The sequence below is a fragment of the Lissotriton helveticus genome, chromosome 1_1, assembly GCF_964261635.1.
Source record: "Lissotriton helveticus chromosome 1_1, aLisHel1.1, whole genome shotgun sequence".
Lineage (NCBI taxonomy): Eukaryota > Metazoa > Chordata > Amphibia > Caudata > Salamandridae > Lissotriton > Lissotriton helveticus.
The window spans coordinates 1808071494-1808097614 of record NC_136057.1 but is presented as its reverse complement, the minus strand read 5'-3'; the positions used below and the strand labels follow the sequence as shown (position 1 = coordinate 1808097614).

Here is a 26121-nt window from a genome sequence, read left to right as displayed (position 1 = left end):
GGCAAAGCGTGGTTGGCAAGGCGAGCTACAGTGCACATTCACGCTACAAACGCAATGTGCTAAGCGCGTCAGCCATTTTAAGTTGGTTGGCAAAGTAAGAAGCGTGCATGAGCAGTTATGCATTCGGACCAATAACGTCGTGTTTGGCAGGATCTAAACTCCCTCGAGCATAGTGTGCAGGCAGAATCCTAGTGGTTTGCAATTCATTAGGAACGTGGAAACGTGCGGCTGCCATTTTGAGTTGAAGTATAAAGTTTATTTATTTAACAAAAATAGCGCTATAGCATAATATCGTTTCTACAATCTACAATTTTGAAACAGTCAGTAACAACAGTGCATTTGTCAAAAGACTTTGAAAGTTGAAATAAAAGCAGTTTTTTTTTTTTAAACGAAGCTATGGAGGTGTAACCATTTTATGGTGGTTGGCAAAAACAACAGTTGTGGTTGGCAAACAAGCTTATGTGATAGAAAACTATTTGACCAGAATATAAGCTGAAGTTTGTCAATGAATGTATACCAAGTGCATTTATAAACTTTGAATTTTATTATTTTTTATAATTGTTTTTCATTTTTTTTCTCTCTCTTAATTAGTATTTAATTCAAGGTTGTACATCTTATTTTAAGATTTAAAAATTAAGATGCAGTCTGTTTCAGCACCACCTCCGTTTCTGGAAACACCAGGAAATCCCCCGATAACATGGAAAAAATGGTTTGATGCATTTGAGACCTATTTGGGAGCGATTGGTGCATCTATATACCGTGCAGAGAGAAATAAATATTTGCTTCTACATTCTTTAGGATTTGAGGGGAGAGAGATTTATAAACACTTACCTCCTTTAGTAAGAGACAATGCAGAAGAAGACATTGATGATTATATAAATGCTGTAAGGAAACTGGAGTTGCGTTTTGATATTAAACCAAGTCTTTTTGTTATTCAGCACAAGTTTTTCAAAAGAGAGCAATTACCAGGAGAAAATGTAGAAACTTATATATCTACACTTAGACAATTGAGTGCTGAGTGTCAATTTGAGGCGTTCAGAGAACAGTTGATTAGAGACCAGTACAGTTGTAAATGTACAGATAAGTCTCTCCAACAAAAATTGCTCACAATGGGAAATCCTACTTTGGAAGAAACGTTCGAACAGCTAAAAGCATTGAAATGTCCAAATTAGAAGTAAAAGAACTTGAAAAGAAAAGTGAGGAGGCAATTGCTGCAGTCAGAGCCAAGGAGACTAAAACTACACCAAGGATTCAACGCAATGAAAATAACACTTTCCACAAACAAAATGACATTTGTTATAGATGTGGAAATTTGTCTCACAATAAAGGGAACAAATTCTGCCTTGCAAGGAATTCTACTTGTCGAATATGCGGAAGATATGGACTATTCGCAAAAATTTGTCAAAGCTATAAGTTGTCAAATTCAGGTGTCCAAAACCAAAGTCAAGGGAATTCAATTGGGGTGGGAAATGTTTCTGAAATTGTTAGTAAAGAAAGTGATACCATCAAAAATATTCAAGATGATCTCAAAGAAATGATTATGGTTGTACATGATGAAGAGATTATCACTGGAGATTCTTCAGAATGCATTGATCCTTATGATGAAATTGGGGTGGGCAGCAACACACTAACGCTGCTTGTTGATTCAGGTGCAAGAATAACTATGATTACACAAGAGTTATTTGAAGAAACATGGACTGAAAGAATTTTAGAACCACCAGACAGGGCTTCTGTTTCTTATGAGGGGTGAAAAATAGATTTGGCAGGATATTTTGAGGATGTGTTACAATTTAAAGGAAAAGAATTCTTGGGAAGGTTTATGTTGCCATAAAAGGTATAAACATTTTAGGGTGGTTTCACCAGGGTCTGTTTCAAATGGTTCTTAGACCACGTACAAAAGAGCAAGTAAGTGTGGTTGATTCTTCTGATTAGACAGAAAAATTGTGGCTTACATTTCCTGAAGTTTTTGGAAAGGGTCTTGGTATGATTAAAGATTTTACCCATGAAATAAGGGTGAAAGATGGGGCTATTCCAGTCAAACACAAGGTGAGGAGTGTACTGTTCAGTGTGAAGGACAGTTTAGAAAAAGAACTTAATGAATTGTGCGTGAAAGGCATAATTGAGCCCATAGAGTCATCGCTGTGGTTATCTCCCCTAGTTGTAGCACGGAAGAGGAATGGTGACTTGCGTGTTTGTATTGATTTGCGCAGTTTGAACAAAAACATCTGGGTTGATTTACATCCTTTGCCTAAGATCACAGAACTGTTATCACTTACCAGAGGGGCAAGATGGTTCACGAAGTTGGATTTAACATCGGCATACCATCAGGTGGTATTAAATCCCTCCTCAAGACATTTGACTGCATTTATACCTCCTTTTGGTAGCTATCAATATTGTAGGATGGCATTTGGTCTTGCGTCGGCGGCAGCAGATTTTCAGAGATTGATGAGTCAGATGTTTAAAGATACCCCTGTTGTCAGGTTCTGAAACCCGGTTAACTGCGCCTGCCTAGTGTTGGTAGTCAAGTCAAGTCAAAATCCACTTTATTCGATTATTTTAAAATCATAAAAGTATGCTATGCAATCACAAGATAAATCAAAAGTACAAAAATACATAAGAATTATTTTACAAAAATGTACATTTCATATATACAAAGCACAGTGGTGTCGGATTTATACATTATAGTTTACAGATTCTATGAGAATGACACTGAATCAATATATATTTAAAAGCTACAAATTTAGCGACATATATAATCTCAATTAATTAGTGGGGATAATTTCAATTTGGGGTATTAAAAATTCGGAGGATGTTTGCCTCAATGATCTTTGTTTCTTGTTACGGATAGATGCTACTAAGAAGTTTGCTACCCCAAACATGACAACGGAGGATTCCATTAATTGGAGATAGAGTAGTGCAGGTTTAACCTGCAGGAACCCACTATGTTTTAGTAATGGGGTGACAAACTTTTTCCTGCCTCCCGTATAAAATGGGCAAAAAAACACAAAATGCATCGTATCCTGATATGAATGATCATCACATTTGCCTAGTGTTGGTACTACATGTCCCAGAAGTCTTGGCGGCATGGAGGAGGGAGTTATATATACACTCTGAACCCGGAGGTCGGGTTGTATTGGATTTTGTGTGTCCTGGATTTGATAACGGAGCGGCTGCCCGTTAGTCTCGTAGGAACCGTGGTGCTTCGCAGAGTTAATCGCGAAGACACGGACATCTGTTTGCTGTGACCCTTCTCGGGGTCGGGATCTGATACTGCCGTTGTGGAGGAGCGAGTCGGCGGACTCGCTTCCGGTGTGCTGTGGTGCTTCTCTGTGTTTGTTATGCGCAAAGACACAGCCACCTTTTAAACGGGCTTCGAGATATGAGAAGCGTGTCGGATGATACGCTTCGGTGGCGCTGTGTTGCTTCGCTGAATTGGTCACGAAGACACAGACGCCGGCTTTCATCCCGCACTCTGGGAGGAATCGTTGTGGGGGAGTTCTCCCGAGGAGGAGTGCTTCGGTGTCTAATGAGGAGCCTGCCCTCTACCACCAGAGGAGCCCAGTACGCTGTTGACTCCGGGGTTGTTGGTGGTAAGGCGATTAGGCTCACCTCTCCTAGGAGCCTCCTTGTTTTCTTTTCCTAGTTTTATCTTAATTTCCGGGCTCTTGTGCTATTACCTTGGATACTTGTCCTTGCTTCTGTGACTGAACAGAAGAGGGGGTGTGGTGAACGATCGTTTGGATTGCTAAGAGGACCTGATTAAGGCGCTACCTGATGGTTTCTATAGAGCCTTTGTGGCGTGTGTCACTGGTAGGTACAAGGAAGGGATCTAAGGACTGAGAGGCACATGACAGGAGATATACGGGGAGTAATGTTGTGCTAGGGTTTTTGTAGGAGACTCCCAGGGGCTTCACGCAGGAGGAGAGCATCAGGTGACAGTGTTGTTCTTCCACGCTGGTAATCTTAGCAAGGTACGGGTAATCGGAAGTAAAAGAATACTAAGGATAGAGAGGTGCCATAGAGTACTTATAACGGGTTCTTCCTTTGTTATCCAGATTGACACCTCCCAGGCCGCACCATCCCGGCCATTTACATTTTCCCTCGCCAGACCGCCTCTAAGCTTTGGGTGCCTGATTGAACCAAGCTTGGGGAGGTCTGGAGGTGGACCCTTTGAGCATCACCCGGATCCCGAAGAGCATTGAGGTTCCTGACACCTGTAGTCATTATGTTCCAAGACGATGTTTTAATTTTCGGAGAAACGAAGGATGGCCATGATAAATCATTGAGTCAAGTCTTGAAAATTATGCAGGAGAAAGGGATTGTACTCAAAAGTGAGAAGTGTGTGTTTCTCAAGGAAAAGATGGAGTTTCTTGGTCATGTTGTTTTTCATGATGGTGTTGAACCTCGGCCGGGGTTGGTTAAGGCTATTGTTGATGCTAGTCCACCTACTGATAAGTCTGGTTTGAAGTCCTTTATTGGACTTAGTGAATTTTATTCAAGATTTATTAAAGACTATGCTTCAATGGTTCAGCCTTTGACAAACATGTTGAAAAAGAGTGTTCCTTTCAAGTGGGATAAGGTGTGTCAGGAAATTTTTGATTGGATAAAATTGCAGTTAGTTAGTGACAGGGTTCTGAAACCTTTTGATCCCAACAAGAAATGTACCATAACTGTGGATGCTAGTGGTTTTGGACGTGGTGCAGTCCTTACTCAAGAAAATGGGAATACTGACAACACTATTGGCTATGCTTCAAGGGTTTTTAGAGGAGCAGAAATATATTTTTCAGTCATTGATAAAGAATTGTTGGCCTGTTGGTGGGCTATCAGGAAGCTTAATCCATTTATTTGGGGAAGTCATTTCGTGTTGAGGACGGATCATAGTCCATTGGTATCTATTTTGTCCGGAGAAAAAATCAACGAGCACACACCCAGAATTGCTAGATTGTCATCAAAATTGTTGCAATACAATTTTGAAGTTGTTTACTTACCTGGTCCAAAGAATGTACGGGCTGATTATCTTTCACGATTTCCAGTTACAGTGAATGAATCAGAATTTGAGAAAGAAGATGATCAGGAGGATAGTTTTGTGGCTGCATTAGATGTTGAGGGAATGTGCGCTGTGAGTGAAATTGAGTGGAAAAGAGAGTTGATGAAGGATGAAGCTCTCGTACAAGTCATGAACTTTGTTAAAAAAGGATGGCCAAAGGAGAAAAATGTGTCTTATCAATTTCAAACTTTTGTTAAGGTTTCTGAAGAGCTTACAGTAGAGGATGGTATTCTACTATGAGGTGAAAGGCTTATACCTCCTGAAAGTTTAAGAAAATGTTTGTTAAATGGAGCGCATGAAGGACATTTAGGGAAGACATTCACTAAACGTAGACTGAGAGGTGTGTTCTGGCGGCCACACATGGATGTGTGTGTGGATGAACTTGTTGATAAATGTGTTGTTTGTAGATATTCTGACAACAGTCACAGAGTGAGGACACCACCTATGGTACCAGTTGATTTCCCAGGAAAACAATGGGAGAAAATTGGTATTGACATAGTTGGACCGTTCAATCTTCTTCCATCCTCATCTCATTTTGCTGTGGTAGCCATTGACTACTATTCAAAATGGCCAGAAGTTAGATTTGTCAGTGAACCTTCTACAGATAAAATCATTAATTTTTTGAAGGATATTTTCTTGAGAGAAGGTTTTCCTTCTTCAGTTATGTCTGACAATGGCGTGCAGTTCGTCAGTTCAGAATTTCAGAATTTTTTGAAACAAGGTGGAGTTATGCATCAGAAGAGTTCATTTTATCATCCTCAAGCAAACGGACTCGTTGAGAGGATAAATAGAGTTTTAAACAATTGTGTGCAATGGGCGATTGCTAGTAAATGTGTTATAGAAAATGCGGTGTGTTCAATGCTCTGGTTTTACTGCACTACTGCACATTCTTCTACTGGAGTATCCCCTTTTGAACTTTTGAAAGGTAGGAAACCTTCCACCAAAATCTGTTCAGGTTGGATGTCAAAATGGGTAAAAATGAATCTTATGGATGACGTAGATGGTTATTCAAGAAGGAATGTTAGCAAAGCTCAACAAACACAGAAGAAATATTTTGATGAAAGGAAAACATTTCTTCCTCTTAGTTTTGTGTAGGGGATGTTGTACGGATTAAAAGTCCAGTTCACACAACTAAAGGGCGGAATAAATTCTCAAAACCTTGTGTTGTAGACAAAATTTGTGGGAATGCTGTGAGAGTTAACAGCAAGAATTGTTGGAATGTTAGTAGAGTGGTTAAAGAAAAGGAATTGGAGGTTGATTGTAATACTTCTGTTGAAAACCCCAACTCTAATCCCAAAAATGTTTCTATGTCAAGAAATGAGAATAACAATGTACCTAATCTTCGCAGGAGCATGAGATTTTGCAAAATATCTCTTAGGTTTAGATAAGTATTTATTGTGTATTTATTTTATTCAGCATTACCTGTTAATTATTTTGCACCTATTTTCTTGGTATTGTTTTTTCTCTTATTGGTCTTTCTTTTCTTTTCTTTCTTCCATTCTATTTTGTTCATTCTTTTAATTCCTCAGCTTCTTAGTATTGTTCTTTTCTTTAAAGTTTTGGGAAAAAGGGAGATAATGTAGTATTCTGTGGTTTGGTTCCTGGCTGCTCAGGCACCCATAGATAGAACCCCTGTGATTCTGTATTCTAGATTCCTTTTCAGAATATGGAGGCTGGTGGTTTGACAGTTATTTCCTGACTGAGTTTCACTGCTGTATGTTGCTGTTAATCTCTTGAGTGACAATAAACTTAAGATATTTGAAAGAAGCCTGCGTCACTTACTACACCATCCCTCACACTTGTGCCTCACAGTATCCTCAAGTTGTGACGCAAAGCCAGTTTTTCCTTTTTGCTTTCCACATGCCTCCCACCCTTTCCTTCAACTCACCTCCTTCCACTAAGCATCAACTAATAGACTACAGAGGAGCAAGAAAAGTGTTAAAGAGTGAGGGGATTCACACCTTATCCTACGATAGTCCCCCAGCGCCCTCCTATTTGCTATTGATGAGCTAAAAGGGCAAGGGATTGGAAATATCTGTATTGGAGAACTTTGTGTCCCTGCACTGTCCTAGCTATGTGTGAACCAGATGTCACAAATGTAATGCCAAATCTACCACAGGGTAAGCTAGAGTTAGCAGTTGCAAAATAAGTAACCCTTAAATCGTATCCATGTTATAAATATCTATCACAGAGATTGTTAAAATGCAATACTTTCCTTGAAGATGTGATGCTCTACGGAAAATGAAACTTACCACCTGTGGACTTGAGGGCAGAGCAGAAAAATCCAGCCTCTTCCGTCACCCTGTCTTCCAGTGATTTCTTCCCCAGCCCCAAGTCTCTCAGTGTTGAAAGTGAGAACCTCCTAACTTCTCTCCATGACTGACCATACTTTGCTAGCACCATTCCTGTACAATTGGAAAAAATGCAATCATCAATATTCGAGTGGTCAGTCCTTTAAGGATCTTTCATCTTGTGTTTCACTGTTCCTGTTTTATATAAAAAAATAAGAAAAACACTTTCAATGAGAACCCCAGGAGATAAAGTGCAGAGACATACTTAACTAACTCTTATGCATCAGGGAATCTGCAATCTAATGTCATCATGGCCTAACTTTAGGTTATTGCATGCTATTGGTCGTTAGCTTGTGATCAGATATCGAGATGGGAAAAAGCGAAACAAGTGAAAAGTGGCAGATTTTAAAAACCTTCACAGAAAACAACTGACGCCTAAAAAATACTAACTTGTAAGTTTGAAGTTTAATGTCAGATAAACCCCTCTATTATGAAGATTGTTCTAATAATTCAATTTTGTAAGCAGCAGTGGTCTTCCTGTCCAGCTGGACATTATATTTACGTTCCTGCTTTCCTTGAGGGGAAATCCTTTTCTGAGTTTATCCATCCAGACGACATTATTTTGTCTGACCAAACACCCCAAAGTCTGCAAAGACAGTGGTCTCTGTATAGGCATTAATAAATTACATATTAATATATGGAAAGCTACATATATAATGTTTGGGAAGAGAAATAAATGGTTATGAAAAATCTATTCTAGGCCTGGAACCACCATGCAGACTTAGTAAACGGTAAATAAACACCTCTATTTGGAGATTCTGATATGATCCAACCTGTCTCTGTGCTCTCATGCCACGATGCAGGTGTCCAAAGCTACATCTCTTGGCCTAATTCACATTTTATCTTCTGAGGAAAGCCTTGAGATGGGAATGGTGGAGTCATGGATGTCATTTAAGGGTCACCAGGGGTCGCAGCTGCGAGCAATGGCTTGCCCCTTGCTATCCCTGGCACTGCCTTTGTAACCCTTGGTGGCAATATCAGTGTCTGGTACACAGGAGCAGTTCATCCTAATTGACTTCTTTTGGAGCTCCATTTTCATGTTTTTCTGACAACTGTTTACTACACAAATAGCAGCAGCGACCGATGCAGGTAAGGGCGGTAGGGCCAGATGGGGGGAAGGGGGAGTAGGTTCGACAGATGACCACAAGGGAAAATTGAATAAACAACGAATTTTCCCTCATCGTCGTATGTCAAAATTGCCCCCCACTGCCCCACCTCTCTTACCTGCACTGGCAACGGCTGGCAAATAGTGAATAATATTATTCACTGTTAGTGTAATAAAAATAGAGTTTAATTAACTGGAATATGACCCACTATGACAGCTAAGGTAAGTAAAAAATGCTTTTAAGTGTATGTTGTATGCATGCTTGTAGGTGAGTCGGTTTATCTGAGAGTGTGTAAATATATGCATATGTTTAAGACTGTATGTATGTAACTCAAAGTAAAGGTCATATGGTATGTTAGTCACTTCTGCTACCCCAGGCATTTTGGTAAATTGACACCCATGGGTGGAGGTACTTTATATGTGGGTATGATGCACCCTAACAATCAATAGTTTCCTAAATTACAGAATGATACTGCTGATTCGTATGCCCTGGTAATGACAGCTGTTGCTATTTGGCTTGAAAGATTCTGATGTGCTGTCAAACATCTTGCAGTGAGTTAAATAAATGGATAAAAGATATTCTACATTATAGTACTTTTGAGAGTGAGCTTAGCCACTGTTTGAACATCTTGGATAAAATGCAGTTATACTTTGGACTAACAAAAATCAGCATTTCTATTTACTTTTATTTATAATTTTTTTTTATTAAAGACATAAGACATAGACAAATGTTTAGCAAATAAACAATGGACCTATATGTGCTCAGTGTGACAAAATAAACACATGGTACTGGTAAGTAAAACAATAAGACCAAAAAAGTGATCAAACAGAGAAAATACAGCATCAAGCTATACAGTGTGAATGAAGTCCATATAACCGCTTCCATGCATCAGTCAGCCCCCTGCCGTCTGATGTCTTGGTGGGCGAGTGCGGAAGGATGGCCGGGTGCCGACCGAACCGGGCACGCGTGGAAATCTCCCGCACAGCAGGGGAATTCCGGCCACAGCGAAGCGGTTAAATAAATTTGCCCTCTGCTTCAAAGCTAGTTTCTACGAAGTAGCTAGCTGCTACAATGTTCAAAGTGTATCAGCCCATAAATAAACCAAGGAGTCTTCATCTGGACAAAATCAAGCACATGCTGGAGTAAATGTTGCATAAACACAGAGGTAATGAATACAAATGAAAACTTTCCAGTGGTGCATATGAAACTCAATGGACTTTAAGTCGATTCAAGTAGGTTGGGCTTAACCGAAAGTGCCCTATATATGCAAATGGCTCTGTTCTTTGAAGAGACCCTAACAGTCCAGCAGGAAAGTTAACAGAGGGTTACTGAATTAATCAGCACGTGGATAAGGAAATCAAGGCTAATGCCTAATCAAACTGTGTATATGGGCACTGTGTAAATATGAACTAATGTATATACTTTAAAGAAAGGAATGCCACCAAGATTAGCTAGGTCAGGCTTGTAGATCTATAAAAAATCGAAATGTGCACTCTGGCATGTGATAGCCACCTGAATTTAGCCCGGTAATGGAGGGAACGCAACTTGCAAAAGCTTGGCCAGGTATGAATAGGGGAAGGAGATTAGGAGCGCCCTAGATCTGAAAATGGTTCAGTAATTCAGCTGAATCACTTCAGTGGCATCACAGTGTAGATATATCCCCAAATATTTGGGAAGCTCAGTGCACCAAGGCTGAGGGAACTCAAGTTCACAGGGTCGGGTACCAGGGGTCAAGGCAACAATTTCGGATTTGGTCCAGGTAATGACCAGACCCGAATGTACTCCGAATCGGACCACCTCTGGCAGACGAGGGGGGAAATTTTCCTCAGGATGGTGCACAAAAAGCATAATGTCATCTGCGTAGAATGATGTGATGAGGGGGCCTGTATGAAGTTGCAATCCTCGATTTAAATGGCGTTCTTGGATATGACGTGCCGGTGGATCCATGGCAATAGTAAATAGTAATGGCAATAGCAGGCATCCTTGCCTGGTGCCCGAGTCAAGCCAAACTGTTGTGAGATCAGTCCATTTTGTCTAAGTCGAGCCACAGGGGAAGAGTATAATAAGCTATCTAGGTTTAAAAAGCCTATTGGAATCCCCAGCTTCTGCATAGCTGTGCTTACAAAAGGCCACTCTAAGGAGTCAAATGCCTTTTCGGCATCTAGCATAATTGTGACCATGGGTAGGTGGGGTCCATTTGGTTGAATATCGAAAAAATTGAACGTGAGTTAAGTGTGGTAGATCGACCCGCACAAAACCAGCTTGATAAGGGCACTGTGTAGTGGCTGGATTTACAATGCTTGAGTAATAATGTGATGATTGCTCCACGCATAGTTGGTGAGAGAACACCCGTTTGTAATGATTCGTCATAGACTTCCAAGAGGTGAAGGGCAAGTTCAGTCCGGTATGCTTTGTAGAATTTTCCAGTGAGTCCATCAGAACCCAGAGCTCGGCTACTAGCTAGATCTTTTATGGCCTGTTTAATTTTGTCCACATCAGTGGGGGAGGCTAAAAAATCACTCTTCCCGTCCTCCACCCACAACATTGCTATTTACTAAAGTTATGCATCAAGTGCCTGTCCAGTAGGTGGGCACCTCGTTCGATACAAGTTGGTATAGTAGTCAAGGAAAGTTTGAGTGATATTTGGCCCTGTGGTCACTGGCCTGTCCGTACCGACCTCTGATTGTGTGATAAATGAGGACTGGTAAAGGGGTCTGAGGAGGTGAGCAAGTGTTCTGCTGGGTCGCTCTCCCTCACCGTACGTTCGTGCTCTGGCATATTTACCCAAAAACGTGGCCTACCAAGCCGCAGCATCAGTGAAGTCAGACATCAAGACTGAGTGGTCACGCAGTAACGACATAGATGGGGAAGGTTGCATACGGGCATCTATGTCCTTCAGCTTTTGCTCAATGCTTGATAATTCAGTTTGAATGGATTGCAAGACTCCAGCATGTTTAGAGATGCATACACCTCAAATGAATGCCTCGAAGGCATCCCAAAGCGTAAATTGAGATTTTACTGAACCTTCGATCAGCTCAAAAAAGTCGGTTATGGCTTCTCCAAGTTTGCTATGGAACACGGAGTCCAAAAGCGCATTTGCTGCAAACATCCATAGAGGGCGTTGTGTGGGGAGAGATGGAAAAGCAATTTCTAACAGAACCGGTGAGTGTTCTGAGATGGTGAGAGGGAGATATTCCACTCTATGTACTTCAGTAAGTAGTTGTGGTGTTAGATACCAGTGGTCTATATGAGACCAGGTACAATGAGGAGATGAATAAAAGGAGTAATTACTAACTCCCGGGTGAGTGATACCCCAAGGGTCTGATAATAGTGTGGATCGCAGGAGTATAAAAAGATCTTTAGTGGCCTGAGGTTTAGTGATACAACCTGGATCCAGTGGTGTCAGTGGTGGGGTCAATGTGAGGTTAAAATGCCCTCCCATCAGAATTGTGTCGGTGCCGAAACGGTCCATATGCGATGAAAGTGTGTTAAAGAATTCAGGTTTGTCAATATTGGGAGCGTAAACATTGACCAGGACTGCCATCCAATATTACCCTGGACAAGCAAAAACCAACCGTCTGGGTCAGATGTAAATGATACCATGTGAAATGGAAGTGAACAGTGCACAAGTATACATACTCCACGTGAATAGCAAGAAAAGAAACGATGTTGGCCCCATGATGCTGTAAATTCATGTGACGGAAGAGGTGCATAGTGTATCTCCTGAAGAAAAGCTATCTGAATGGACTGTAGGGTCAGATATGCCAGTACCTGCCAACTGTTTTGGGGCAGGAGAGCCCTCTAACATTCCAGGACAGACATTTAATATGTAGATCAGTAATAGAAGGTCCTTTCACGTTCACAGTGCCATTAATACAAGAATATTATTTAAGAGTGATGCGAGATTGAAATGTAGCATGCGGCACATAGTAATATGATCCAAATAAGACAAAACAATTGTTAAAACTATATTCAAAAATGAACATCCCACAACAACACCCCCCACCCCCTACCCCCATCGGATACTCAAAAATGCGGCTCCTGTTGAATCTCTAAGGAACTGCAGGGTATAAAGAAGGGAAGGAAAAAAGGGGAGGAGGAAAGAGAGGGAGGAGTAGAGGCAACGGAAAATTTCCTGAAGAAAGAGGCAAAACACTCGGGTGGTGCCGCCACATATAGAAACAATCAATGATCGAGCTATCATCATGCAGCCAAGTGAGTTTTGCCCGGTCTTGACAGACCTACCAGTCTCCCAGAGTAGTGGGAGGGGAAGTACAGGACCAAAGACTCAAGTTCTGAACGTGACCTCAGTCTTTAGTTGCGAGACGTTGCGCTGATTATTGGTGATTTTTCAGAAATTTGGCTGCAGAGTCAGGTGTATCAAAAATCTGGGATTTGTTCCCTATCTGTACCTTGAGTTTGGCAGGATTTAGCCTTGCATAACTTATGTTAGCTTTTTTTAAGGAGTGTTTCACATCCGTGAATTTCCGACGGGCCTCTTGGGCCATTGGCATAAAGTCAAGGAAAAAGAAGATGTTAGAACCTTGGTAAGTGAGAGTGCTGCGTTCTCTGGATAGTTGTAGGGCAGTGTCCCGAATGGTGTAATTGAGTAGTTTGGCAATGATTATATGGGGGGTCGTTCCCGGCGGTGGCGGTGTACCCAGTGACCTATGAGCACGTTCCACTGCAAATGTGCCCGAAAAGGCATCAGGGCCTAAGAGATCAGTTAGAACAGTTTCAATGAGCTTGGTTATGGGGCCAGTGTTCGTGGATTCAGCAATATCAGAAACGCTCAGGTTATTTCTACGCTAGCGCGCCTCCAAATCCTCCGCCTTCATAGCAAGTTGTTTAATGAGGCCTTCAGATATGTCTAATCATTTTTGGCTAGAAGGATGACCGTCTTCCAGATCATAAATGCGTTGCTCCACTTTGTCCAAACAAGTGTCATGCCCATCTAAGCGCCCAGTGATGTAATCAAGGCGGATAGTCAGCATGTCAATGCGGGAGTCAATAGACTGGAATCCTGTCCTTAGCTCTGCCAAGATGGCCGCTTCTCCGTCTAATGGGGCCTGATCTTGACCAGAGGTTCCGTCTACATCATCACGCCATAAGGGCTTGCCCCCATCAAAGCTTAATTGTTTTTGTTTCTGGTCAGTACTGCCCATGTTTGCAACCCTAAATGGAATCTGGGCTTTGCTAGGGCAGGAAGGAGAGGTTCCAGCACGCAAGTCGGATGCATAATCTGGCACAGTTCCCAATTATACGGTGAATACGGTCCAGACTGTCATAGAACAGCCAGATAGCAATAATGTTGTACACAGTCCATCTGGCATATGGGTTCAATAAAGAGCATTTAGCAGCACAAAGCAGTTGAGCTGCAGCAGTGAAGGAGAGAGGTGAGTTTGCCAGATCCGGAGAGCGTAATACGGTCTCTGTAGCAGTGAGGCGTGCGTCCAGTCATTATGCAGCGTCACATCGATTGTGGGTAAAAGGTCCCTCGGCACAGCTTCGTACTTAGAGTGTGGCAGGTTCAGAAAAGGCAGCCGGATTCACTGTAGCATCAGCCACACGCTCGCACACAGCAGTGTAGTGATGGGAATCGGCACAAGCAGGCCTCAACCGGCTCCCGAACCAGGGATTATGGCGTCGTCCTTGGAAATCCAGCTTGTTGCAGATTTCAGCCCCACCAGATCAAGGGCCACAGTCTGGTCCCCGATACCATCAGTACAGCTTGCTGGCTCTGCAGACAATCCTCGTGGTTGTAGTGCACAGCAAGGTTGCGCAATCTGAGCCCCGCCCTCAGGCCCACCCGAGTCCCCTGTCAGGGCCTCCGAGGGCCACGTCAGGCTCAGATCTGTAGCTGCCAGATCTTCAGGTTGCGGGCACTACCGAACGTCGTTGCTGGCACAGATATTATCACCGTCCCATCCTCAGTCATTTTACGGCGTTGTTGGCCAGTTTACTGAACGGCATGAGGCGGGTGATGTTATTTATGGCACGGAGGCTCCGGGGCTTTCGAGCTAGGCGGCCATGTTGGTCACCGGCTCGGCCACGCCCCCATTTCTATTTTATTTGTGAAAAAGGCGGTGTTGAGATAGCTGACAGTTCCTGGAATAGATCTTCTGTTGTTCTAAGTAGGCAGTGTAAAATCTGCCATTGCCCAGTACAATACATTAACCATTTGAAGCATTTAGGCATTTAAGATTTAAGCAGAATTATTTAAGAACCAATGTTTATTAGCATACACATACCTTTTCTTATACCTTGAAATTCATGCAGTAAACATTTGTTATTAGATGTTAACATTTTGTAAACACTTTTTAACATTTTGAATAGTATGTATAATTAATTTCAAAATTAAAAAAAATTACTTTGCTACTTTGATTTTTATACTGTATCCCATATCTATAGAAGATTGATATAGTGTTCTGTTAAATCATAAATTAATACAAATTAATATTAATTATTAATTTAATATTAATTATTTTAGTGCAACTAGTTGTGAATCCATTTTCACTCCAAATGGGATAGACCAATTGTCATGCAGGTGCTTTCAAAAAGGAACAGCATGTATTTCACTTGCCTTTTCTGGTAAATAATAAAGGAATGCTTTTGAGAGCATGTGCATCTACGTGTGAACATGTGTGTGGGTATGTGTTAATGTTTCTGGGTGTTTGTGGCCGGGTATATCCGTGCGAAAACTTGCCATTATACAATAGGTTCTTTAAAATTGTTTTTCTCTACTGAATGCATGATATCATGGGTCACAAAAAGTGGGTAAAAAGCACCTCCAAAAACTCAGATGTATTTTCTTCCATAGAAGTACAGGGACGCTGGGATACCAAAAAGGCTACAAAGATTTGCTCACCAGAAAAGAAAACAATCTTTATTTTTTTCTTGAAAAGGATTCACTGATGGCATGGAAACCTGTAATGTATCCTCAAGTCAACCACTGACACTGGAGTCTTCTTTTTTAAGACATCGCCATGATAATAGAGTCAAAACCAAGTTTCCTCTAACAAACAAAGTACAGGTCTTTGAAATAACAATATGCCAGCTCATGTTTATTTGGATGACAGATGGCACCACCTGATTAAAAAGCATCCTATTCTGTTCTTCCAGAAGCAAGAGGCTATAAACATAAATGTATTTTATACCATTCTAGTAAAAATAAATGTTGCCCAATAACATGTTATTTAAAGTAAGTGTAATCATAATCACATATTCACACATGTATCACTAAAGTGAAAAATCCTAATTCAATGTTATTATCACAATGCAGAGTAACTGATGTGAGAAAACATTGCTTGTGGTCACTCACTTACCACCCCACCACCACCAGAGCCAACTTCCACAGATGCATGGCAAACATTGCCAATTGGATTAAGAACAACTGCCTCTAGCTGAACACAGACAAGACAGAAGTACTGATCTTTGGCAACAGTGGCAACATATGGATCAACTCCTGGTGGCCATCAGACTTAGGACACACCCCAAGGAGGAAGGCCAGGGTGTTGGTCAAACTGGGATTCACGCTACCCTTGTAGTGACCCATTGTAGCGATGGTACGTGCCTCACAAAAGCCATTGGGAAAACATAATGCAGTTTGTTGGTGGAGGTTTGTACCCCTTAATCTATGATTGAGGAGAATAATATCCAATGATTGTGTTCAACAGTGGTTGCTAGTTTTTTTTAATTATCTTTGTTGCACATAGTAATGTTGAAAAAAGGCAAAAACAGCCAACACCTGTTTCACCCAATGGCTGGTTGGCTGAGGGTTTTTTCAAGGCTGATAATTAGAAGTGCCCACAAGCATAAGTGATACATATATCATGAGTGCATAATAAAAAAAAAATTAACCCAAACCAGTGAATATGAACTGTATGTCAATAAAGTGATAAGAAACCATGGAAACAAGAGAGAGATAGATTGGAGATTGAAGATGGGAAAAAGTGAAAAGAAAGGAAAAATTGAAAAGGTGGAAAGGAAGCAAAGAAGGGAGAAACAGGACAAAAAGAAAGAAATAGGAAGAAAATAAATAGACAAAATAAACATTCTGATTTGTAATGAAAAAGCAAACATCTGAAATGGCATAAAGTACAATCATCAATTAACATGCATACAAAATCACCAAGTCATATATCAAAGAACAAAGAACAATGAGTTCCATGGCTGGACAACAAATTGAGGGAGAGAAGCACCCCTGTACTTATACATGTCAAAATGACAGACATATCCCGTATGTCATCGTCTGAGATACATAAGCACATCAATTATAAGTTCATGAAGTTGATTATAATGCGAGATGCATGGCACCTTTCCCAGGACGTAAGTACATCAATATATTGTTGGACATTAAAATATTATTATATTAAGCGGAGTAACAAATGCTTACTAGGAGTCTTTTAAGAATGTTCAGGAAAACCGTAATGCAAAGAGTGTGTGTCAGGAGCAGTAATTAAAGGTATCCCGGTGAAACTACAGTGATCTGCCGTGAGAGCATCAGACATGTGTCAAACATGTGGCAAAGAAATGCGATTCTAGTACAGATACAGCAGATGAACTATGGAATGAGCGTAATTGCGCAATCATAGGACACGAAAAAAGGGTCGTTAAAAACATGCAGGGTCAATCGAGCGCTCATATGGTCTAGGGTAAAAACCCAAAATAAACAGATCAACTGTATGTATGGGACAAATTAGGCTTAAACACCACGATATTGAAAACGTCTAGTGAAGTACGAGAAAACGAAAACATGCAAAAATGCAGAGTCAGGTGAGCGCTCATCTGGTCTGGAGTAAAAAAGCAAGGATTAATGTAATCAGCGTGTGAGGGACAGACCCAGTACGGTGTCAGTCAAACGTAATTGGAGCCACCTGAAAGGCAAGTATTAATATGTTCAGTGCGTGAGGGACAGACCCAGGAGGGTGTCAGACAAAATTGATTAAAGCCGCCTGAAAGGGTGCTGATGAGTAGAACATCATACTGGTGAAATTACCCGATCAAATGAACAAAAACGTGCATATCGCTACACATGCACAAATCCCAGCATGTGGGGGTCATAGTGCCAATATCAGCAACAACCCCCTCTCCCATACAGCAATCTCCTGGAGAAATAAACAGACAAGACACCTTATTTGTATAGAAAATTTCTGCAGGTTTATTTGCATAACAAAATATGCCAACATCGGGGGTTATCTTACAGGCGATCCCAGGCAGCAGCCCCTAGCCGCCTGCCCTCCTGGTGAGCCAAATTACACCGTGGCCATAGCCAATCGGTTTTTACCAGTTTTGGGGGAGGGGATAACCCCTCCCACCGGTGGACTGCCAGTCCACCCCATTACTCATGCCCCAGAAGGGTACGGAGCGTTCCAGGCAACCCCCGGTTGCACTAGCCCACAACCACCCGTAGGACTAATGGGCACCGTCGCTCCTCCAGGGTCCAAAGCGAGGACCTCCCTGGGGATATTTGGCCTTTGCACCCTTGTTGTGCTCCTGAAGAAGGTACCCCATGTACCTTTCAGCCTCTGGATCGCCCGGTAACTCCGTCACAACTCTGGGGGGGGGGGCACCGTCGCAACCAGGGCCCCCCACCAAGGTAGGCATTCTTTACCTACATCCTGCTGATTTCAGTTCCTCTCCCAGGTCGGGCCAAACAAGTCCATGCCCACTCTAGCCAGGTGAACCCCATCTTCCTCAAAACACCCAGTGGACTTGCATGCCGCAAACCATGCCTGGTCAAGCCAAATCTCCTTTGCCGGGTGAATTTATGCATGGCACAGTTAACTCTCCTGCAAGAGGCTTCTCTGGCCTCCCCTGACCAGGCCCTCACCACTCTAAACGTGGGGTTGTCTCTGACCACCATAACTCACATGCCCCCAATTGGTTGCTTGACTTACACCTGGAAATTTCATTGTTAGCAGCAGTGCCCTTTAGCCCATGAAAGTCAAATCATTGCCTCCCAGGTGTATAACCAGAATGTAGGGAGAGGAGGCAACCTGCTTAGTCTGTGCCGCAGCTTCTTAACCAACTGTTCCAGCGCATGCTTGGGAACCCCAAACAAATTCTCAGTGGCAGAAAACACATGCCTCCATATCTTGCTTTACGCCCACCGTGCCACTCTCAGGAAGCACAAATTGGCCAGTCACCCAGACCTTCAACCCTGGCAAAATAAAGCAATGCAAGGTTGATAAACCTAATTGTAGAGCACTACACACCCTTCTGCACAACTAACCCAGCTAGCACATAAAACCACCATAACACTGCACCTCACCCCACATCCGGTAACACACCAGGGTGCCTTCGGTACACTCACAATTCACCTGTCCATAATACACTTAACCTGTCTTCCGGCCACTCCCTTGGGTGGCTTATGGTCGGATGTACCTCTTAAAACAGTGGGATTCCCGTGGTCCCACCTGTGAGCTGCGATCCGCTGACAAGCCAGCCCTGAACGCTGTGGTTGCTGTCTCTAACCTAACCTTGTGACTGCACCCTCGCTTGCCTGGACCCGCATTGCTTGACCTATTTGAGCATGCCTACATACCTGTACAACTGAAAACTAGAAAGGGACATGCCAAGTATTCTTAGTACATTGTAGCCTCTATATAATTGATCCCTTGTTAACAGAGTGCCAGGGGGTAAGTAAATGCTGTGGCTTTGAGGATGGAGTAACATAAGAGCAAATTTACCCGCCCCTTATAAATATGACTGTAAATGTGTTCTGGTAGTAGTCAGCCTTGGTGCTCCAAACCCATGTCTTCAACACTCTTGCCGAAAAAGCACCTATATTTGGCGTGACAATCTAAAGCAACCCTCCTGGCTGACCTGGTGGATTCAATGAATGTAGCCCATAAGCCAGCATTAGCTATAGGTATACACGTGTGTCACATAGAGCCAGTGCTCTTGGCTAGTGGAGCCCTGTAGTAAATCATATGCATACCTTGCCTGCTCTTAAATTTTCTATTGCCTGCAAGTCCATCACCGTCTGCAAGCGATCTATAGATGCTGATTCACCATGCTACTGTCCCCCCCCCTGGCGTGAGTGGCCTGTGCCAAACTTCTGTTAAAGAAAACCAGGAAGCAGACACGTGGATGGTGAGAATGGGAGGTCATTTTGAGAAGAATCCCCCCCCAGTCTGACTGCGGACTTTGACGGATGTTGTGTAGCCGTACCGGTGCACCCACCCTGGTGTGGATTACCCAGCCCCCAGATTGGGATATGGCTGGGATGCAGGAGAGGAAATGTAGGAGCTTTAATACACTTTATCATCCTGTGTCCTCCAACAAGTCTACCCCACACCTTGAGGACCCTGTCCCCCTCTAAGGGCAACCACTCCTTCTCATCTGGTTGGGCCAGCTATGGGGCATGCAGCCATAAGTTAAGCGTCCTGTGGTACCCACTGCTTATGTTGAGGGGCATCTCTGTTAACTGGCCACTTCATGACATGGCCATTGCACGCTTACCCCACACCTTCTGCCTGCGAATGTAAGAGCTGGTATTTCGGGCTGGTGTCCCCTCCTAGCGCAAGTCATGCCCTTAAAAAAATCCTGCCAGTGTGAAACCATGGCGCAGCCAATTGGATGTAGGAGAGGCACAATAAGACAGCTAGAATAATGGGCATGCCAACTTTTCTTAATACCTTGAAGCCTTTTAGTGCTTTACTACCCTGTTTCCCAAACAATGGGTCAGCAGCACCCCTGCTAGATGTCAGCTTCCTCCTGGCCTATCTCATTGGCTCATCTCAACCGGGCAGGGCATGCTTTAACTGATGCACATGTCACATGGCCACGGGTCGAATGTGTAACTACTTTGCTGAGTTGGCCACAACATTTGCCCAGCCCTCTTGCTTGCTAAGCTATTGGATGGTGTCACATTTGGTCTGAGTGAATGTATGTATTGTGCCCTCATTGCCGACACTGCACCCTCTATCGGAGTGAAGATTTACATCGCCCTCCAGGCTTACTTACTGTAGCTTGATCCCAGGTCAATGGCCCTAGTTCGCTTTGTTATCGCCAGAATCCCACTTGTTAGTCCCACCAAGACCTCTGGCAATACCCTTCCGCAGCATTTCGAAGATGGTTATTGGCCTGTGGTTTCAGTATTTGTCCTTTATAGAGATTTCAGTTTGTATGATGTGTGTATCGATGTCCTAGCAAGGCATACCCTATAGCCTGTTCGACGCTGGTGACTATCCTCCTATGGTGTGTAAAGTCTCAACCATCCAGAGAGCTTAGGAATATGTGGCACAAGTACTTGCCATGTATCCCTCCTATCTCATATCAGGTTTGCCTGCTCAGGTTGCTCTGTGGTGTTTGTGCCCCCAGACTCCCCAGGCTGCTTAACTACTAGCAATGTGAGGAGTAGCCTACATAGATGGGTGCATCTTCCTCCCCAGGCTGCTTAACTGGCCACTTCATGACATGGCCATTGCACGCTAGCCCCACACCTTCTGCCTGCGAATGTAAGAGCTGGTATTTCGGGCTGATGTCCCCTCCTAGCGCAAGTCATACCCTTAAAAATCTTCTGCCAGTGTGAAACCATGTCGCAGCCAATTGGATGTAGGAGGGGCACAATAAGACAGCTAGAATAATGGGCATGCCAACTTTTCTTAATACCTTGAAGCCTTTTAGTGCTTTACTATCCTGTTTCCCCAACAATCGGTCAGCAGCACCCCTGCTAGATGTCAGCTTCCTTCTGGCCTATCTCATTGGCTATCCTGGCAGGGAATGTTGTTGCACTGATGCCTCCTGTAACATGTCACCGGGTTACGTGGGCCACTGCTTTACTGAGTTGGACCAGACCTATGCACAACCCTTTTTGACTGCTCTACCATGGCGAACACAGGAATGGTGTTGAATCTGGTTTGAGGGACTGTTTATAATGTGCCCCCTATTGCAGAAACTGCACTGTCTATGCAGTGACAACTTACACCGCCCACCAGGCTACCTAGTTTGCGTCAATATCCCCGGAATTGCCAACCCTCCCCAGAATAAAACAAGGGTAGTTTCCCTCCTAGTTGAAAGGACATGCCAACTTTACTTAAACCTAGTAGCATTTTAGTGCTTTAATACCTTGTTTCCCCAAGTCTGAGGCAGCGGCCCCTAGTAGATGTTAACTTACCCCACCTGCCTAGTTTGACTGGCTAACCGGGCAGGGCATGCTTTAACTGATGCACACGTCACATGGCCACGGGTCGAATGTGCAACTACTTTGCTGAGTTGGCCACGACATTTGCCCAGCCCTCTTGCTTGCTAAGCTATTGGATGGTGTCACATTTGGTCTGAGTGAATGTATGTATTGTGCCCTCATTGCCGACACTGCACCCTCTATCGGAGTGAAGATTTACATCGCCCTCCAGGCTTACTTACTGTAGCTTGATCCCAGGTCAATGGCCCTAGTTCGCTTTGTTATCCCCAGAATCCCACTTGTTAGTCCCACCAAGACCTCTGGCAATACCCTTCCGCAGCATTTCGAAGATGGTTATTGGTCTGTGGTTTCAGTATTTGTCCTTTATAGAGATATCAGTTTGTATGATGTGTGTATCGATGTCCTAGCAAGGCATACCCTATAGCCTGTTCGACGCTGGTGACTATCCTCCTATGGTGTGTAAAGTCTCAACCATCCAGAGAGCTTAGGAATATGTGGCCCAAGTACTTGCCATGAATCCCTCCTATCTCATATCAGGTTTGCCTGCTCAGGTTGCTCTGTGGTGTTTGCGCCCCTATGTTCTGCTATTTACTTCGTTTTACGTGCATCGTGTGAATCATGTTAGCCTAACATGGGTATGAGTGGCCAGGTCCCAACAAGGTGGCCTGGGCTCACACGAGCACAGTGGGAGGGTTAATACTGATATGGTTTCAGACTGTCCACAATGTTCGTGACAATATTCAATAATAAAGACGTGTGACAGTCTCTTCATACAATTTAATCATTGCATGGTGTTCTGTATTCTGATTTCAATAAACATATTAAAAAAAGCAAACATTTGCATGTGTATTACAGTTTCCATTTACAATAATACAGTCGCAGTTATTCAAAACAAAACAAAAGCCCAATGCATTTCGGGACGTCTGTTCCTTCGTCAGGGGCGAATTGAAACTGCTCTAGAGTCTCTTAGTGCGAATTAGAACTCCAAAATCTTGATAATCATTCAGCACGTGATTGCTCAGTGACACCTGGACTCGACAGATACTACGTGTGTGTGATGATCCCCAACGATCATGTTGATCAACCTACATATTAGGACGACACTACAATAGCTGAGGCCGCCAAACTTCGGTTCATCAACTATTCACCGAGCTAACACTTTCGTAATGGGCTCCGGGGCGAGCAGCCCTACTAGGTTGGGGTAGTGGAGCTCAAGTATACCGATCACGAGATGCTGTCCTGCCCGCTTCCTAATGGTTTCATCAAGATTGTGGAGTTCTAATTCGTACTTAGAGACTCTAGAGCAGTTTCAATTTGCCTTGTGTAGTGCCCTCATGTGGCACTAAGGCGGCCGCCCTCTTAGGAGGGACCTCTTCTTGGACCACAGGTAGCCAACAGAGAACTCATATGAGGGAGGCATGGTCCTTAGCAAAAGCAATAAATGGAAAGAACAACTTAAAAAGTGAAAGATTCCGGTCCGACACAGGCAGAGCTTAAAACCAAGTGATAACGGAGAAGTATGCAAAGAGAGGAACAGAAACGGTGAATAAAAACTCACCAATCACTCCATGTGTCAGACGTTTGTCTCTGCGGTTCGGCAAAAAGAAGGTCACCTCAAGGGCGAGTCAGGCTAATACTTAAGGCCTCCAGCCTGATGTGGAAAACGTGATGTGTTATCCGACTGAGTACGATATTCATTTTAATTTTTTTTTTTTTTTTTATTAAGCAGAATTCTGTCAAAAGGTATAATGATACATTATTATCAAAAATATTTACAATATTACAAAGCATATTAATACCTAAATCAAGTGTATACAAAAAAAGGAGAAAAGAATAATTAAGAGAGAAGGAAAAGGAAATATGCAAAATTCATGATGTTTTACGTTATAGAGTTTAAATTTTTTTTTTTTTTTAAATCATCAGTAATTTAAACAATGCCATCTTATCGACTCAGAATATGACAATTAGGGCAAGTGATTTACATTATTATACCAATCTGAAATTGGGGCCCAGATCTGGTTTCCTCGAAGTCTAGTTTTTTTACCCCTAGTTCCATAAATTGAAATCTCTTGTTTGTATGTAGCCAAGAAGCGGCCAAGCCACATCTGAAATGTAGGTGGCTCTAGGTCTTTCCAACGAGCAGCAAGAATAATACGTAGGATAGCGGTTGCTAAAAACAAAGACTTTTGTTCATCAATACTGTGCCCCAATGAGTTATCATGTCCCATCACATAAAGGGTAGCTGAATCTTTTATATTCCGTCCAAAAACTTGGGCCCAGAATTTCATTAGCATATTTTTTAGTAAATCTAATTTGGGGCATTCAGCAAACATATGGATTAGGTTTGCTTGGGGTTGTTTGCATCTCGGGCAGTTGTCATCAGCTCGCAAGCCCCAAGAGAACAGTTTTGATGGTGTGTAATATAGGTTATATATAACTCTGTAATATTGAGCTTTAAGGTTGGAGGCAATAAATAATTTCGACGATAGAGCTAACGAGAGATCAATATCTATGTTTGGATTAGCCAACCTTAGAGCCCAAGCTTGCTCTACCCGTTCCATATCATCCTTAACATTTTCCATCAATAATTGATACAGAGTGCCTATACTAGTGGATCGTTTTCCAATAACTGAGAAAAGGTGAATGTTGTTTGATTCTATTTTGGGAACACAATTTCGAATAGACGTAGATACTTGGAGGTATTTAAGGAAATCAGTGGTAGGGATAGTATATTTCTGTTGAAACCAGTCAAAGGTGGTAGGGTTTCCTGGATTTAAAAAATCTGCGACTGTCTTAATACCCAAATTTTCCCACCTGCGAGAGGTGCTATCATTGAGGCAGTTTGGAAGGATTGAGCTGTTCCATAGAGGAGTATATTTCGTTATTTTTGGAATATTTAGTTGTTTCGAAATAGATTTCCAAGCCTTCCATGCATCAGTAATTATTTTTAACTTGATTTTTTTAAAGTAAGATGGTTCGATTTGCCTCAAGAATAGCGCCTGACATTTGGACCCGAGACTAAGCTCATAAATGGAAGGGATGTAAAGTTCCCTATTAATAGGAATTGATGTTTTAAGATTTAACAGGGGGGCCATATGTTGAATAAGTGATGCCCATAAATATAAAGTTAGATTAGGGATGGCTAGCCCGCCCCTATCTAAGGGCAGGGTTAGAAGTGGTAATGCTCTTCTGATCTTCCCATAGCTCCAGATGAACTTAGACATGAAGGAGTCAAGGGTCTTAATATAGTTACCACCGGGCAATAGCGGAATTGTTCGAAACAGGTAGAGTATTTTTGGGAAGACAGTCATTTTTAAATAATTAGCCCTTCCGATAATAGACAGATGTAAGTTGTCTACTCTTCTCAGATCTTCTTTTATCTTATTAATCAAGGGGGTATAGTTAAGATGGCTAATTTAATCTATGTCAGAAGATATGCAAACCCCCAGATAAATTGCCTGTTTGACTTTATAAGGGCTCTCGTATATCATATTATTTGTACAAAGGACCATTGTTTTATCTCTGTTAAGAGAATAACCTGAGTGGATGCCAAAAGTATGGGTGATTATTTCAATTTCATTAATTGCCTCAGTTGGGTTTGTTGTTAATACGGCCACATCATCGGCATAAGCCAAAATTTTTGTTGGAGACAGACCCACCATAACAGGTTGAATAACAGGTGAGGAAAGTAATTTTAAAATAAGGGGATTGATATAAAGGGAGAATAATATAGGGGAGCAGGGACATCCCTGCCTTGTACCTCTTTGTATCTCAATAAACTCCGACTCAGAACCACAGATGTTAAGTTTTGCCTTTGGGTCTACATATAGGGTTTTTATAGCATTAATAAATTTATACCCGAAATTATTCAGTTCTAAGATGTTCCATAGAAATTCCCAGGAGACACGGTCGAATGCCTTCTCGGCATCGAGAAGGATCATCGACATCCCGCCCCCCGTGGCGCCCATGATGTCAAATAGGGCAATGGCTCTACGGGTATGATCTGTAGTGCCCTTTCCTGGAATAAAGCCATGCTGCCACGGGGAGACAAGACGCTCGACGACCCGACTGGCTAGGACCTTGGCATATAGTTTTGAGTCGGAGTTTATAAGAGATATGGGCCTGTATGAAGATGGTAAATGTTTTTTTTTTTATAGCAAATATCACTATATTAGTGCTTTTCCAAGATTCTGGTGGTATTACATTATGTTGGACTCCTAAAAAAAGATCCAATAAGTAGGGGAGTATTTGTTTTCCCAGTATTTTGTAGAGGTCCAAGGGAATTTTATCAGGGCCTGCTGCTTTGCCATTTGCGAGCTCAGCTAATGCAAGCTCAAGTTCTGTGATTGAAATTTCCCTTTCTAATTCTAGTTTAATAGTTTCATCCATCACTGGATTGGGACCTACCGCTGACGACCAATCATTTAGAAAGGTTTTGCAATCTCTGTTAGAGTGTGGGTCGTCGTT

At 42.5% G+C, this 26121-nt stretch overlaps 1 protein-coding gene across 2 annotated transcripts in view; it reads right to left on the bottom strand.

The window, feature by feature from the left end:
- Positions 1–26121, bottom strand: part of LOC144753085 (cytochrome P450 2D6-like) — a 382600-nt gene that overhangs the window by 136645 nt on the left and 219834 nt on the right. For both annotated transcript variants that reach the window (XM_078640876.1, XM_078640882.1), the window contains one exon: positions 7300–7452. In XM_078640876.1, coding sequence (XP_078497002.1) covers positions 7300–7452 — 153 coding nt within the window. The remainder of the gene's footprint in view (positions 1–7299; positions 7453–26121) is intronic.